The sequence below is a fragment of the Muntiacus reevesi genome, chromosome 12 (assembly GCF_963930625.1).
Source record: "Muntiacus reevesi chromosome 12, mMunRee1.1, whole genome shotgun sequence".
In the NCBI taxonomy this organism is placed as follows: Eukaryota; Metazoa; Chordata; class Mammalia; order Artiodactyla; family Cervidae; genus Muntiacus; species Muntiacus reevesi.
In genome coordinates, this window is record NC_089260.1 from 22660740 (window position 1) to 22678265 (window position 17526).

Genomic DNA, 17526 nt, shown 5'->3' on the forward strand with positions numbered 1-17526 from the left:
ACTGTTTAATATGTTGCTCTTCTGTTTTTATATCTGAAAAAATTATTTGCCTGTATTAGTTTCCTAGAATTGCTGTAACAAAGGATCACAAAATGGGTGGTTTAAATCAGAAATTTACCTCACAGTGCTAGAGACTAGACATCTGGAATCAAGATGTTGGCAGGGGTATGGTATCTCCTACGAGGGAGGAACCTTCCTTGCCTCCTCTAGCATCCCCACAATCCTCGTCCTCGTTTGTCTTGTTAGGTCACTCCAGTGTCTGCCTTTGTAGTCACACGCTGTCTTCTCCCTGTGTGTGTGCCTGCACGTAGTGGTCTCCTCTTCAGATACAGAAACCAGTTAAGTTGGATTAAGGGTCCGCTCTACTCCTCCTGTATGACTTCAGCTTACTTCATCTGTGAAAACCTGATTTCAAAATAAGGTCCCATTCTGAGGAAGAGGGTTGGGACTTCAGCATATCTTCTTGGGTGATACAGTGAACCCGTAACTTTGCCTTTTATAAAATTTAAAGAGAATCACATAGTTTAGTCAGGAAGCTGTAGAAGATTTTCTAACTCTAGTCAAATAACATTTTTTTATAAAAGACTTTCAGTGACTGTTTTCTTCACGTATAGATGAGAAGATATATAAAAGAGGATGTTAATTTCTTACAGAGTTTTGGGGATCTTGAGAATATGTGTGATGTTTAATAAAATAAACTTCCCTCTATTTTAATCATACTAAACACATAATTCATTGACATATTGAACTTATATACCTGAAAACAGATGTTAAAGTCATAGCACCCATGCAGGCAGGAAGTTAAAAAAATTTTAGTTAGAAATATCAATGTGGGTTGAAGAGATTAAATATAACATGTGCTTCAAAAATTGTTCTCATGTATGCCATCCTTAAACTAGTCACATTCCTCTCCCCTCTCTTTCCCTTCCTTTTTACTCCCTGCTTCCTCTCTCTGTCTTTGTTTATACTCTTATATATTTAAACCAAGAATAAACTTAAAATCCCTAAAATATATATATGTGAAGTATATTTTACCTATTATATATAATATATATAAATTATTATTTTAACTTGCATGCTTTTAAATCTAAATTTTCATATGTAGATATGTAACATACTGTTATATAATAAACATAAGCTTATGTTGCATATTATATTAAAGTTAAATAACTCTAAATGCCAAATGTATAAGTAGCACATGAATTGTATATTATCGACATATTATATAATATAATTTAGCTTTGGTGCTTTTAAACGTAATTTAAAAACCAGGAGTTTATTAGGGAGTTACAATTTTTAATATGTGCTTTTTAAATGATGATGTTCTAATTATAACTTAGTCTTATTTTCTTAGAACAAAATTGAAATATGTGAAAACATAGAACTTCATAGTAGGACTTAGTATTTATGTAGATTTTAGGAAAGCAGTTCTTTATATAGAAGAAATCTCTTTATTTGTAACATCAAATAAATAGTTAAATTACTGAGTAAGAGTTTTCTTGTTCTGAATGGGAGCATTGTTTTCATAATTAGAATTTAAAAACTGATTCTTCTTTGCTTTTTAACCTGGTTGCTAAAAAGTTCAAAGCCAGATCCAAAACCCCAAGTACAGCACATAAAATTGCATTTCAGTTTTTCTTCACTCTAATAATTTTATTTTTTGCTTGTATTGTGTTTTATTCTGTATGTTGGTTTTAAGAGCCTCAAATTCTTAAGAAGTAGAGTTTAAATAAATTCTGAGAGTGATAGTTAAACATAATAATTTATATGAAATAAATGGTACTCATCATATTTATTGGTTAAGAAATGTACATTGCTTTAAAAATAACATTTTCTTTTAGATTATATTATTTATGTTGTATGAAATAAAATGTTGACATTTCTGTGCCTCGTATGGCTTTTCCTCCTCAAATTTTATATACCTTAACCTATGTGTTACCAGAGAACATTTCTATGTATTTTCAGTCACTAAGGAGCAAAACCTCAATAAAGCTAAGGCAGCATGGGAGAAGGAGAGTTTGTAGTTGCTAATTAGCTTATGATAATGATTTATAATAATAGTCTACAAATTATATAATACTTAATCGTACTGTACAGGAAAAATGATGGGCTTTTTGAGTCACTTGTCATAAAATTGCATTGCTTTTGCATGTTTGAACAATTGAAGTGATTATTGAGGCTTGATAGTTTTTAATTCTATATTTTTAAGAGCCTTTCCATCCCTAGTGGCTAAAGCAGAATTGCACAAAGAAGCTTCAGAAAGCATTCAAATAAGCCTCAAAATCACCTTATTAAGAAACAGAATTTGTAAATTCACAGAAATACAGAGATGCTAATGCTTTGCATCAGTATGTATGTAAGTTAAAATGAAGTCTGATTATGATTCCTCCAAACAATTTTGATTTCTTTTAAAGAAATACTCTTTTGTGCTGTACTTGAAGCTTTTGTTAAACTAATCTGTGTTATTTTTAATAGGATTACATTGACAAATCAGGATTCCTAATGATACTGAGTTGTATAATAGAATTTGAGACTGTGATGGAACAACAACAAACTGTTGTTCTGTGAGGTCTATTTTTAAGGGAAATATTAGACAATGTAACAAAGTACATACAGTTTTTGTGAATAATACGGTTATATAGTAGATGATGATGTCACCTGATTTGAGAGTAAGTGAACAACATCACAAACTTTATCTGTAGTTTTGTGCCAACTTGCAGGGGACTTTCTGATGTCTTTGTATTAACTTTTTCTCTCTGTGCACACAGTCGTTTAGAATATTTGAAATGGAAAGTACATAGTATTTTAATTAAGCTCACTAGTTGATTTGTTGGCAACATGGGTTTTCATCTCAGCTTCATCTTACTCATTGGGTAAGTTACTGAATTTGGCCAAGCGTAAGTTTGCTCAAAAATTAAGGTAATGGAAAAAAATAAATAAATAAAAGTAAATTAAGGCAATAATATGTGCCTTATGGGTTTTATAACACTTATAAAATATAAAGGTTCCAATTAATATTATCATTAATGTCCCTTATTTAATTATCTGTGCTAAATGAATTTATATATGATACAAAACTCTTAGATACAGTACTGCCAGAGACAACATGATGAATGTGAAGTTAATAATTTGCATCATAAAATGAAAAGATTGATAATAATGATTTACAGTGTCATGCAGCATTAAAATACAATTTCATTTTAGATTTTTTTTTAAAAAATAGCTATAGTATATTAAATGTAGCTGTTTTACAGTGTTCTTATATCTGTTGAATATCTACTCAAGTGCTTGGGATTCAACCCTCCATTTTAGGAAGGGCATATGAAATTTAGAAAGGAAGTCTAACCTTTCCTCATATAGGCTTAAAAAATTAGATCTACTTATTAGAGTAGGAAAAGTTATGTTAAAATTTGGTAGTTCTTTTCAATTATATAAGAGTCTGTGAGATTGATGAAGAAGCAGTCTTGTTTATTATTTCAAAAGGACAAGTCTTAACTATTAGGTATTACAGTGTGGCAGGTTTTAGTTCAAAACTCTGAAGAACTTTGCTATTATAAGAAAAGTATTTTATAAGGTATTGTGATAAGTCACCTGTCTAATCATCTTACTTTTGTACATAATACTGATCTTTGGGAGAACTATGAGTTCTGCGAACTTGGATATAGAAAATTTTAAGTGAAATCTAACATTTTTAAGGATTAAGAATATAAACAGTAAACTACAGAAAAGCACCAGACATACCTGTGACTTTGTCCCCAGCGAAACTCACATATTTTCAAATCAATTTAGTATTGTTGTAGATATCACAGAATGTTGTCTATGGCCATGTACTTCAAAATTATCATTATAAGAGTCATCTCTAGATCTTGTTATTTAATGTATTAATAAAGAAGCATACATACCTATATATCCAATTAAAAAGTGTTTTGATAATTGTGTTTCAGTATAATTTTTTTTCTTTATAATCCTCTATTTTAAGTATTCCAAAAAAAAATCCATTCTGTAAAGGAGGTCTATAAGGCTTCACTGTGGGAATGCTTCATGGCATCAAAAAAGTTAAAAACCTTTGATCTAACTAATTAATACCTTGTGAAATGTTACTGATAAAATTTCAAGCTATAATGAGTTTAAAAAGTTCCTCAGTGAGTGAATTCTGCTGAATTCCTAGGTTTCACAAACAAGCACTCACCTTTTCTCTGCTCCCAACACGTGAGGGAGTTATTAAATGATCAGGACCAGTCATTCGATTCAGGAGCAACTGAATGTGTATGTGTCTCTTGTGTGTATCTTTAGAGTGGCGATATAAGAGATACAGTTTTCAACATTCTCAAGATGATTTATATATGTATGTGTGTATGTATATGTAAAAAATATCATTATATGAATATATTCTCATCAAAGAAGTAATTGAAAATATAAGTTTAAGCTGTGCTGGAGATCTTTTCCAAATGTAAAAAAAAGTTGACTTTTTTCCCTTTTTTTAAATAATAAAAACATTTTGAGTTGATCTCCCTCAGAATATGATGAGAAGGGAAAAGTACTTATTGGGGAAAGCTATTCATTTGGCTTTAATAATGTGCTAAGTTTTATTTAGTTCACTGAAACGCCTTTATCTTTTTTTTTTTTAAAGACTCCTGATGTAGTCCACCCAAAAGAAGCAACTCCCTCATCTACTTTTACTGCTATTCGACCTGCACGAGTTGTGTCTTCAACTTCTGAGGAGGAAGAAGCATTCACTGAGAAATTTCTTAAAATTAATTGCAGATATATTACCAGTGGCAAGGTAAGGAATAGCACTTTAGAAAAACTTGTAATCTTTTTTTATTTATTGCCAAGATATGACAGTTTGCATTTATATTTTTAGTATCAGCACATGGTGATCATTTTAAAATAATCTTGTGAAATAGGCAGTTCTTTTCCTTCACCATTGGAGAAGGAAATGACAACCCACTCCAGTATTCTTGCCTGGGAAACCCATAGACAGAGAAGCCTGGTGGGCTAGAGTCCGTGGGGTTGCAAAAGAGTCGGACATGACTTAGTGACTTAATATTCCTTCACCATGGGGAAAAAAAGAAACTTTTTAAGAAAAGGTGAGCAAGTGCAGGGTTTCTCTATCCTGGCCAGAATTCAAATCCAGTTTGAATCTGTGTTTTATCTACCACAATTGTTGATTTTCTAAGGCAGAGAACTTCTAGTCTTCAAAGGAAATTAGAGTAAAAGTACCACAGTGTTCAGAAGAAATCCACATATACTGACTTAAGAAGTCACACATGAAAACCATTGCTTTATAGTTGTAGTTCATAAATTATGAGTATTTGAGATAGATGTTTAGTGCTATAAATTTCCCTTGTGTATTGTTTTAACTGCATCCACAGTTCTGTTTTGTTGTATTTTTATTCATTACTTTCTCTTTATTTCTTCTTTGGCCCATGGAATACTTAGAAGTTTCTTGGTTTAGTTTCTTTGTTAGTTGGTGTTTTTCAAGATATCTTTCTGTTACTGATTTCTAATGTTTTTCCATGTGGTTAGAGAACATATAACGACTATTTGAAAACTTAATGTTTTATGGTACACAATGTGGTAAATCTTGATAATGTGTTACATGTGTACTTGAAAAGAATATGTATTCAATTGTTGTTGGGAGAAATAGTCTATAAATATCAATTATGTCAAGTTGAGTGTTATTTTTCTGTATCCCTACTGATATTCTTTTTGTTCTATTAATTATTGACAGAAGGACGTTGAAATACCTCTATAAATGTGGATTTGTCTGTTTCCCCCCCTCATCTATCAGTTTTTATTTTATTATTTTGAAATGCTGTGCTTAGGTACAAAAATGTTTAGGATTCTTAAATTGTCTAGATGAATTGATTCATTTATTTATGAATTATGTTTAATTATGAATTATATTTAATAATTATGAAAAACTGTTTATTCTTGGTAATACTCTTTGCTGTGAAATCTACTTTGATGGTTATGGGTGTAGTCACCTCAGCTTCCTTTTGGTTAGTGTTAACTTGGTTTCTGTATTGTCTTATTCTTAAAGTGGGATTCCATAGTTTACATCAGAATTCACTCTTTGTGTCCTGCATTCTGTGGGTTTTCAGAAATGTATAATGACATGTATCCAGCATTGCAGTATTATACAGAGTAGTTGCATTGCCCCCTAAATCCTCTGTGCTCTGTCTGTTCATCCATCCTTTTCTTTGAACCCCTGGAAACTACTTATCTTTTTATTATCTCCATAGTTTTTCAATTTCTCAGTGTCATACAGTTATTATAGAATCCTGAAGTATGATTGAATAATTTCAGACTCGCTTCTTTCAACATGCATTTAAGAGTCTTCCATGTCTTTCATGGGCTTCCCTGCTGCCTCAGCACTAAAGAATCCGCTTGCCAATTCAGGGGATGCGAATTCAGTCACTGGGTTGGGAAGATCCCCTGGAGAAGGAAATGGCAACCCACTCCAATATTCTTGCCTGGAAAATCTCCGGACAGAGGAACCTGGCAGGCTACAGTCCATGGGGTCACAAAAAGTAGGATATGACTTAGTAACTAAACAACAACAACATGTCTTTCATGGCTTGACGACTTGTTTTTGTTGCTGTGACTGTACAAACAGTTTATCCATTCACCTACTGAAGGACATCTTGGCTGCTTTCAAATTTAGACACTTAGGAATTGTTGCTATAAACATGATTATGCAGGTTTTGTATATACATATATTTTTACTTCTTTTGAATACTAAGGAGTGTGATTGGTAGGTCATGTGGTAAGACTGGATTTAGCTCTGTAAGAAACTACCAAACTGCCTTTCAAAGTGGCTGCATTATTTTGTTTTACTGCCAGCAGTTGCTGAGAGTTGCTGTTGCTCCATATGCTCACCAGAATTCCCTGTTGTCAGTGTTTTAGATTTTAGTTATGCTTGTTGGTCTTTAATGGTAATGTAATTTATACTTCCCTAATGCTTTGTGATATTGAGCATCTTTTCATTTGCTTATTCTCTGTGCTATACAGTAGGGCTTTGGCTATCTATTTTATTTTTTTTAAGTTTTAATTTTTAATGTAACACTTTGAAAGATCAACTAGTACAAAACGGCATATAATGAATAGCAGTAGATCCATGCCCACCCTTCTCAACTTTTGTTTCCCCAACCCAGAGGCAGAAATTTTTCTATATGTCTGTTTAGAGGTTAAGTCCATTTTTTCCTAATAGTAGGCTTTTCTTAATGTTTCTTAACTTGATGACATGAGGCATTTTCTACTGACTTTCTACTGTCTCCTTGGTTTTTCTACCTCCCTCCCACATATGGTTGTGTCAACTATTTTTAACTCTTCTGTTTGTTACCTTATTCACTTTAAAAATGTAACCCCTAAATTTGTCTTACTCTTCCAACTAGAGACAGTATCTGAACTTCCTTGTTTAGGAGAATAACACCACTATTCCATTTCTTCCCCTCTCCCTGCCAACTTGTTGCCTGTACTTGTCAAAGTTGGTTAATATTCCCATTCTCTTCTGTGACCATAATTAAGTCTTCCCTGCTTTGCCTAGAGATTTACTCTAACAATGAAAAGCCATAACTAATACTTCCACTGTAATGATTATCTGAATGCTGTTCACTGAATAGCAAAGTTGAACACTATGATTGGATTTTTCTGTGACTGCAGTCTTGATCCACGTGTGCCAGTGTTCAGATTCCCTTTCTCACTCTCCAGGCGATGGTTGAAAAACAGTCACATCTGATGTTGCTTCATATTTGAAGCATGCTCTCCTTGTACAGTTTGAAATGTTTGTTTTTCCTTGTAGCTTCTGTTTGCCCTTGTTTTTTCTTTGGGGATGAGGAAATGTGTGCTTTCCAGATAATGTGATTAGCTTCTAACTTTATCCATCTATTGACTAGAATTGACTCTATTCATTTGAAAGTCTATTCACTTCTTTTTTCTAATTTGGAAGATTTGCTTCCTATTTGGACCATTTTTGTACATTTTATCTTCATTGAAGTCATTAGTAACTTTTCCTTTTTTCCCCACAGGTTGCCCTGTGCGGGGGATGGTCAGTGTCACTTCCCTGTGTTTGTGCTGTCTTTTGTTTTATGTTTGCAAGAGCTTTGCAGCTATTTCTCAGGATTTTCAGGTTTTTAAATTCTGTTCCTTGAATTAGCTATTTCCTTGAGATTCAGCTTCTCATTATATCTTAGACTTTTTGGTTATATGCAAGCTTTCCACAAATAATGATTTCTAGCCACCAATTTACATGAAAATATGGGTCAGAGGCAGGACAGGCCAGTAAGTGTGTATGCCTGAGGTGAACTGGTCACTTTGCTCTAGAGGAGGTGAGCTGGGGGGTGGAGGTCAGCCCTGCTGCCTCCCCCAACCTCAGTGCCACGAAGTTAGTTGCTCTAAATATGTAGCTGCAGGCAGATGTTGAGAATCACTGAAGCCACGACTTAGAAGTAGGGGAAGTTAATACATAGCTGCCAGGCCAGGTCGAAGAAGGTAATCAGCATGCAAGTGAGTCCCTTCCCAAAGGGAAGGTACCCAGCCATGGGTCAAGGCCAGGCACGACAGCTGCACCACAAGGCCTGTAGACAGGGCTGCCACAGCCATTGGTTTGGTGTAGCCACCCATTCAGTGCCCAAAGCCCAGCGCTTCCTGCTGGCTCTGTGGCCAAATGGACACATGGTGGGAATTGGTGGGGGAGGTGGATTGTGTGGCCATAGATATGAGTTGCTCTGCAAGGCAAATACCCTCCCCCTCTAGCTACACTCAGGCCACTGTGGTCCGGTTATCTATTTTCAGTATAGTAGTGTACATAGGTCAGTTCGAAACTCCCAGTCTCTCTCACCAGCTAGCCTTACTCCTGATAACCCTGAGTTTGTTCTCTCAATCTGAGTATGTTACTGTTTTGTAAATAAATTTATTTGTATAAAATTTTTTAGATTATACACATAAGCAATACTACATATTTGCCTTACTCTCTCTGATTTACATAACTTCGTATGATAGTCTCCGGGTCCATGCATGTTGTGCATTTGGCATTATTTCACTGTTTTTAATGACGGAGTGATATTCTATTGTATATATGTGCCACATTCTCTTCATCCATTCCTCTGTAAACAGTACGGCAGTTAACACTGGGATGTGTGTATCTTTTGGAACCATGTTTTTTTCTGGATATATACCCAGAAGTGGGATTACTGGATAATGTAATAGCTCTATTTTTAGCTTTTTAAGGAACTTCCATACTGTCCTCCAAAGTGGCTATATGAATTTACCTTCCCACCAGTAGTGTAGGAGAGTTCCCTTTTCTTCACACCCTCTCCAGCATTTATTGTTTGTAGATTTTTTTAATTATAATTTTTTAAATTTTAATTACTTATTTTTGGCTATGTTGGGTCTTTCTTGATGCTCATGGACTTTCTTTGGTTGCAGCAAGTAGGGGCTACTCTAGGTGTGGTACACAGGCTTCTCATTGCATTGGCTTCTCTTGTTACAGAGCACAGGCTGTAGGGCCTGCAGGCTTAGTTGCCCTGCGGCATGTGGAACCTTCCTGGATCAGGGATCAAACTTGTGTCCCCTGCGTTGGCAGGCAGATTCTTAACCATTGAACCACCAGGGAAGTCCTGTAGATTTTTCTGATGATGGTCATTCTGACTGGTGTGAAGAAATATCTTCATGTAGTTTTTTATTTGCATTTCTCTAATAATTAACAGTTTGAGCGTCTTTTTTTCAGGTATCTCTTGGTCATCTGTATGTCTCCTATGAAGAAATGTCTGTTTAAATCTTCTGCCTATTTTTTGATTGAGTTTTTTTTTAATTGCTGATCAATTTGATTATGATGTGCCTTGGTGTGGGTCATTATCAGAAAATTATACAGGACTTCCGTGGTGGTTCAGTGGTTAAGAATCTGCCTGCCAATGCAGGGGACACAAGTTTGATCCCTGGTCCAGGAAGATTCCACTTTCTTGTCTTGTGAAAGTCACTCAGTCGTGTCCAACTCTTTGCAACACCTTGGACTGTACAGTCCACGGAATTCTCCAGGCCAGAATACTGGAGTGGGTAGCCTTTCCTTCCTCCAGAGGATCTTCCCAGAGATCAAACCCAGGTCTCGCCCATTGCAGGCAGATACTTTACCAGCTAAGCCACAAAGGAAACCCAAGAATAGGGGAGTGGGTAGCCTATGCCTTCTCCAGCAGATCTTCCCAACCCAGGAATTGAATGGGGTGGATTGCAGGCGGATTCTCAAGGATCAACTAAACCTGCGTGCTGTAGAGCCTGTGCTCTGGAATGAGAGTTTGAAAATGGGATTTAGAAAGAATGTATATATTAACCCTGTTGACTTAAAAAAATGCACAACATGCACAGCACCTCAGATAGCTCTGAGAAACTGTTCAAATAGGTTATGGGGAAGCACAGTATATATGTGATTTTGGTAAAGGGGGAATATATGCAGTCAAGCAGTAATTTTTGGTAGGAAGTTTCCGCTGGTCTCATGAAGCTTCTGCTAGTCATAGGAAACAGTTGTCACCAGGAAGGATTTTAGTGCTTTCCTAGATATGAAGAGATATAAGAATTGGGCTCATAAAATCAGCTCCTGAGTATATCTTACTATCTAAAGACCTACCCTTCCAGTTTTCCCAGAGCACAGAGTGCCACATTTCTACTCTCCACCCTAAACTCCTTCAAGGGGTGTTGAAGGTCAACAGCTGCAGCAGTACACGATTTAATCATTGTAGAGGTAGATGACAAGCACCCATGGCAAATGCCAGTTAGTTGACTGGGCCCCATCATTGCCTTAAATTCAATCATACTTTGGGAGGCATTTCATGACCATCCATCCCACATAGCTGGCAAGGCTCATTCCTAGGTGATGGTTTTGCTGATAGGCCATTCAGTGTGCTGTTCCTGGACTAAGTCTTTATAGTCAGAGATCTCTGGACATCTGTCTTCTAATTATGATCCAGGGAAGTAATCCCTCTTCTTTTCCTCCCGTGTCTAGAATTACACTGTTACAATCATTGATACCCTACAGAACTATGTATGTATGTATGTATGTATGTATCAACTGCTTCACATTGCCTAGTTGTCATTATGTTCATTGGAGGGTCAGTCACACCTTTGGTATTGTAAGAAACAATAATATTGTAAAACCAGCAAAGTATAAATAATATAACTAGCAATATTATTAAGATCATAATTAGAATTAAGCCAAGAACTTCTGTTAGGTTTAGCCCAATGTATTCGCAGGTCATCTGATGTCTGTTCTATACTAATCTTTATCTTTCAGGGAAATTATATATTGGCACTGTCCATAAAGCTCCCAGTCCAATTTCCTAGTGTTACTACGCTGGTTATCCTTAGTATAATTTAATTGTTCTCAAGATTAAGTGCTAAGTCACTTCAGTCGTGTCTGACTCTGTGTGACCCTGTTAACTGTAACCCACCAGACTCCTGTCCATGGGAAGAGGGGGCCTTAAATCTAAAATGACCACAGCCTGATGTTAACCTTATAAATCCATCCCATAACTGTGGGAGGTTTTCTTCCTTGACTGAATTTTGCTTGTTGTTCTGATTGAGCTTGAGTAGTTCAGAGGAAAATTCATATTATGACCAGGGTCAGAGCAGGCATTATTAATTGGCCAGATGAGAGGATCCCACCTACTAATACTGAATCACTTTACGCAGAAGTCAAAGAAACATTGTAAATCAACAGTACTTCGGAAATAAATAAATGTATAAGTAGTATGGGATTAAAGAATTTTTGGTACTTGAGTTGGAGTGATTAATGTTTGTAACTCAAATGTGGAGAGATTATAGTATAAAGCATTTGACTTTTTAGATTTTGGATCTTAGTCCTACCACTTATTAGTTAGCTATGTTGTTAATTATTTACAATGAATTGCCTCAGTTCAGTTCGATCACTCAGTCGTGTCCAGCTCTTTGCGATCTCATGAATCGCACGCAGCACGCCAGGCCTCCCTGTCCATCACCAACTCCCGGAGTTTACTCAAACTCATGTCCATCGAGTCGGTGATGCCACCCAATTGCCTAGCCTCTCTCAATTTTAATTTTCTCGCCTCCATTCTCATTTCAGAACTATAATTGTGATGAGAAAATGAAAAAATATATATATAAAGCATGGTACATACAAAGCATTCAGTAAATATTAGCTAAAATTAGTGGGATCAACTTCTTATACACTTCAGTTTGCTCATTTGTAAGATTAGAGGGTTGGATTCTCTATGTTTGTTTTGCTATTTATATAAATATATTTAAAATGCCATAGCTTTTCATGATTAAATTAAAGTAGGTACCATATGCCTTAGAAGTCATAGAAGTCATCTAATCTATCTCATGTTACAGATGAAGAAACAGCCCCAGAGGCTGTGCTTGCCCAAGGCCACATAAGTAGGCTAGCAGAGTCAAGTAAAGTGGAGACTTATTTTTAAAGATACTTTAAACAGATTGTACTGTTTTCCTTTTATAGTGGATTGGGTTATAGGCACATTATTTATTAAACTTGCATTGTCTGCATGAAACTATTTGATACCTTTGGTGAGGGAACAACACAAGAAGTTGTGTGCAAATTAATGTGAAACAAGGCTCCTGCCTTTGGAGGACTTTACAGTCCTTCTTACATTACTGCAATTATCTTGCTGATATAACTCAACATTTTACTGAGGCTGCAGATTTTAATTCCTGACTTGACTGATTGATGGTGAATATAATATTCTTTGTACTTTGCACTGCTGGCAAGGAGAATTTACTGGGAAAATGTGGGTATTATTAAAAGCATTTTCATGAGAATGCCATAGTGGTTGAGTCTACTACTTTTGTATAAGGTAGGTGGCCTAACATGGGAAGAAAATCAGTAAAAATATCTAAAATAATTTTTGAAAATTTAAACTTTGAAGATTAAACTTTATTTTCTTTTTTCATCTTAGGGCACAGTCAGTGGTGTATTGCTAGTTACACCAAATAATATAATGTTTGACCCACATAAAACTGACCCATTGGTTCAAGAGAATGGCTGTGAGGAATATGGCATCATGTGTCCAATGGAAGAGGTGATGTCAGCGGCAATGTACAAAGAAATTTTGGATAGCAAAATAAAGGAATCCTTACCCATGTAAGAGTGATATTTATACTCCTTTGCAATTTTATTTCATCTAGTTAGTTGACCTTGGTCTAATAACTCTTTTAAGTATCTTTTAATAGTGTTATTATAGATGCTTTTCATTTTATCAGTAATGAAACATACATAGTATTGAAAAGATTATTCGTACTGTACTGGAATAGTTAGGAATTGTTTTAAATTAATATTTGCATATTTGGTCAGAGAACCTGATATTTAAAAGTAACCTGTAGTATTCATTTAATTCAATGTTTACCAGCCCTTTTTCTTCAGATACAGAATTCATAATTCTAAATTACTTTTATTAGTAATTTAAAGGAATATAAGTAATCAAGGATACTTTTCAAATTTTCTTTAGAAAAGCCTGGAGAGTTGGGTGTGGGATTTGGGAACGGTCATGAGCAAAGACCTGACATTGATAAAACCAGAGCAGCTTTGTCTTTTATTTACTGATTTATATGTTTGCATCCTTCTCTCTCAGGAAAGTATAAAATATAGGGGAGAGACCGACAGATTGCACAAGTTTAAAGTTAACCTTGGAATGTACTGGTTATGGAATTTGTGTGTTTCAGGTAACAGGTGTGAGGTTACAGGTCAGCACGACCTGTGAAAGTAATGACAGAGAGAAAAGGGAAGGATAATAAGTAAAAGAAGAAAATAAAAAATAGGTATACAAAGAGAGGAATAGGAAAGTACAAAGGAAGAAAATTGAAATAGAAAAGAACTTCCCTATTTCTTCATAATTTGTCATTCCTTTGTCAAGAGTTTAAAAACTGTCTTCACTTTAACTGATACTGAGATTTCTGTCCCTGTAATAACCTACAAAGTTGATAATGATTGTTTTAAAATTAACCTTTGTGAGACAGAACTACTTACAAAAGAGACTTACAAAAGAGAGAAAGTTATTTTTGTTTCTCAGGCCGGCTACATAAATTGTTAGAATACCTAAGATAGAATAAAATCATTTATTTAAGAATCTCCATTATACCTGCCACCCCAATAGATAACTGTTTTGGCTTGGTAAACTCATCTTTAGAGGTGCAGACTATTCCTAAGATTGCCTCTACTGTTAATTATTTAATATATCATCATCCAGAATCAGTCTGAGCAAATAAAGATTACTGGTGGCAGGTGGAGAGGTGAGACAAAGGTGAAGGAGTGAAGGATTAGATTAAAAGAGAATCAAGATTATAGGTATGTCAGTCATGGGTGAGATCATTTTCTCTTGCCCTGATTTTCCACTTGTGTTAGGATACTCTGGGATTTTATTGAGTATTATGTGGTATGGTCCATAGCTATTCTACACAGATGCTGTGGAACTCTTCCTCTTCCTCTTGTAAATCACCTTTTTATCATTTAGAACATCACCTGGAAAGACCATCTATTTGATCCAAACATTTTTTAAAAATTACTCCAAAAAGACATTTCTTTCAATCCTGCCTTATGAATTGATTAAAAACAAATATCTGGCAACAGATCAGATAAATGAGTTGTGTGGTTTTGCAGAATAATGTTATGTTTGGTAAAAATGAGGTGTATAAGTTTTGATTGGTTTTCTACTGTCTTATACTGAGAAGTTGATTTCAAAGGTATTCTTGAGGAACAATAGCAGCATGACTGACATAAAAAAGAAAAAGTTACAAAACACTTATCTAAATCTATGTCCTGTTGGATTTAATTAACTTTATCTTTTATCTAAGGGTCTTTTACAGATAGTTTCTCAAACCTTTTTGCTGGGTTCCAGGACTCTTGTCTGGAAAATCCCATGGATGGAGCAGCATGACATGCTGCTGTGCCTGGGGTTACAAAGAGCTCAACTTCACTTTCTTACAGGACTCTGTATGTGCAGTTTTAGTCAATCACCAGTAGATGACACTGTTACATATTTAATAGCACAGACTAGATGCTTGCATTTCTGAAGGTGAATCAATCAGTGCAAGGAAGGCAGAGATAGGAATTGGACTTCAACTAATTGATAATTTTTAAAAACCAAATTTTACCTATCCTATGCACAGTGAAAATTATGTTTATCTTTATAAAAATATCAAATACTAGAATAAGAGGAAAAGAGTTACCGAGCTTCACCATCCAGAGGTCACCAATAAATTTTGTGTCAACTTACTTCCCAGTCTTTTCTATTCTCAAACTTGCATAAATATTCTTTTCCCACTAAAAACTCATGTAGTTTCCATTTACTAGTCTTTAGCCATCATTTTAAATTGTTGATTTGTATCTCATGCTACAGTGTTTGCACTGCCTCCTGGCAGAACTTAAACTACCTAACCTTTGAACATTAGTGCTTGTATATTATAAATGGCATTAAACATGGAAATCTAGAAGTAATGATGAATCATTCAGCTGGCTAATATCTAACCTGTTAGCTGAACAAGTTCTCTTAGAATTGTTAAGAGTTGTCATTGGAACCATGAAGAATTCCTCTAAGTACTTTTGCCTTGATTCTTTTCAGGTTGATTTTTAGCTTTGCATTTGAGTCATTTATTTAGTTTAATTTCTATTTAAATCTATATAAGCACTATGTGTGTGTACATAGTATCAGTCAGTGTGCTTTATTAACACATTTATAATTTTAATCAAAACTTTAAGCCTATTTGTCATATTTCATCATTGAGTAAATTTTAGTTTAGAATTACAGCTTCACCCAAAAGTTGTGTCTTCAGTTTCTCTCCAGGTAGATCAATTCAGTAAATCTTACATTGATATTTCCCATAGCTTAAGTAGCTGATGCAAAAACTTGACTTAATTACTTGTTCTATATGAATCAGTTTTTTAGTATGCTATTAAGAGATGTATGCTACAGAAAAGCCTTTTTAATGATATTAATTCAGTGTTAAGTTTGTGGAAAATAAAATTCTATAATTTAAAAAATAATGACTTTAAATTTTGTTTACTAACAGTGAGATAGATCAGTTATCAGGAAGGGACTTCTGCCATTTAAAGAAAGTGACAAGAAGTAATACTGATGAAATAGACTCAAGAATCCGTGATGCAGGTAATGATAGTGCCAGCACTGCCCCTAGGAGCACTGAGGAGTCTCTTTCTGAAGATGTGTTCACAGAATCAGAACTCTCTCCTATTCGGGAGGAGCTTATTTCTTCAGATGAGCTGCGACATGATAAATCATCTGGTGCGTCATCAGAATCTGTGCAGACCATCACTCAGAGTGGAGTAGAGTGTTTGACGGTCATATCAGAAGCTGCTAGTACTCCCGATCACTTAAAATCTGGTTCTGGACATACTGCCAATGAAGTTGAGACTCTTTCTCTTAAAACTGGTTTAAATCTTGAAATGGCCACTAAGGAAGGAGATCAGGCTACAGATAATCTTCAAAAAATATCAGGTCTTAAAGAACAAAGCACAGGTATAAAAAAAGGTAACCAGGATTTTCCTCTTAATGAGAATTCACTACATCAAGAAGAAGTTGAAAAAGAAAGTATGCCTTGTGGGGAAGCAATAGAATTTAAACAAAAGCAAGTTGTCAACAAAGGAAAACAAGGAAGGGAACAAAATCAGGACTCAGAGACTGAGGTAGAAGAGCTACGGAAACTCTGGAAATCCCATTCCATGCAACAAACTAAACAGCAAAGGGAGAATATTCAACAGGTGTCACAGAAAGAAATTAAGCATAAAATAGCAACAGGCGATATAGAAGGTAAGTGTTGAGGAATATATTAAGTTAGTTTGTCTTACTGTATATTGTCCCCCTCTTTGCTCACTGACTCAAAAGCTGCTGTATCTTCGGCCACTCTGAAGGATAATCTAGTGGCCCTTGACAGATGTTTCTCTGGTACAAGTACATAGTGTCTGGTTTCTACTGTCTTATCTCACAGTGGATTGTACACATAATGATCATCTTTTCCACCATGTTAAAGCATTCCTGATGCACTGCATTCTGTCTTTAAACAATTTATTTTTTGAAAATGCACACAAGTCTATAATACCTATGATTTCTCCCTTTTTGTTTTTTTTTAAGTTCTTGGTATGTTACATCATTGGAATACCTTTTAAAACTGTGTAGTTTGTTAGTTGCTCAGTCATGTCTGACCCTTTGCAACCCCATGGGCTGTATGTAGCCCACCGCACTCCGCTGTCCATGGAATTTTCCAGGTGAGAAAACTGGAGTGGGTAGACATTCCCTTCTCCAGGGGAATCTTCCCAACTAGGGGTCAAACCTAGGTCTCCTGCTTTGCAGGGAGATTCTTTACAGTCTGAACCACCAGGGGAAGCCCCTTAAAATTGTATATATAATATCATAATTGCAATTTGTAATTGCCAAAGTTATATAATCCCTTCATTTTTTAAAAGTGTAATTAGACATAAAAATCTGTTTTGAAATTCTTTCAAGTATCCACAAGTTCTGTCATTGTCTGGTT

At 35.2% G+C, this 17526-nt stretch overlaps 1 protein-coding gene and 1 pseudogene across 3 annotated transcripts in view; one reads left to right on the forward strand and one right to left on the reverse strand.

The window, feature by feature from the left end:
- The window catches only part of OXR1 (oxidation resistance 1), a 395731-nt gene that overhangs the window by 338548 nt on the left and 39657 nt on the right, over positions 1-17526 (forward strand). For all 3 annotated transcript variants that reach the window (XM_065903644.1, XM_065903645.1, XM_065903646.1), the window contains 3 exons: positions 4631-4783; positions 12945-13129; positions 16051-16805. In XM_065903644.1, coding sequence (XP_065759716.1) covers positions 4631-4783; positions 12945-13129; positions 16051-16805 — 1093 coding nt within the window. The remainder of the gene's footprint in view (positions 1-4630; positions 4784-12944; positions 13130-16050; positions 16806-17526) is intronic.
- LOC136144686 (small integral membrane protein 10-like protein 2A) lies at positions 8400-8646 on the reverse strand (annotated as a pseudogene).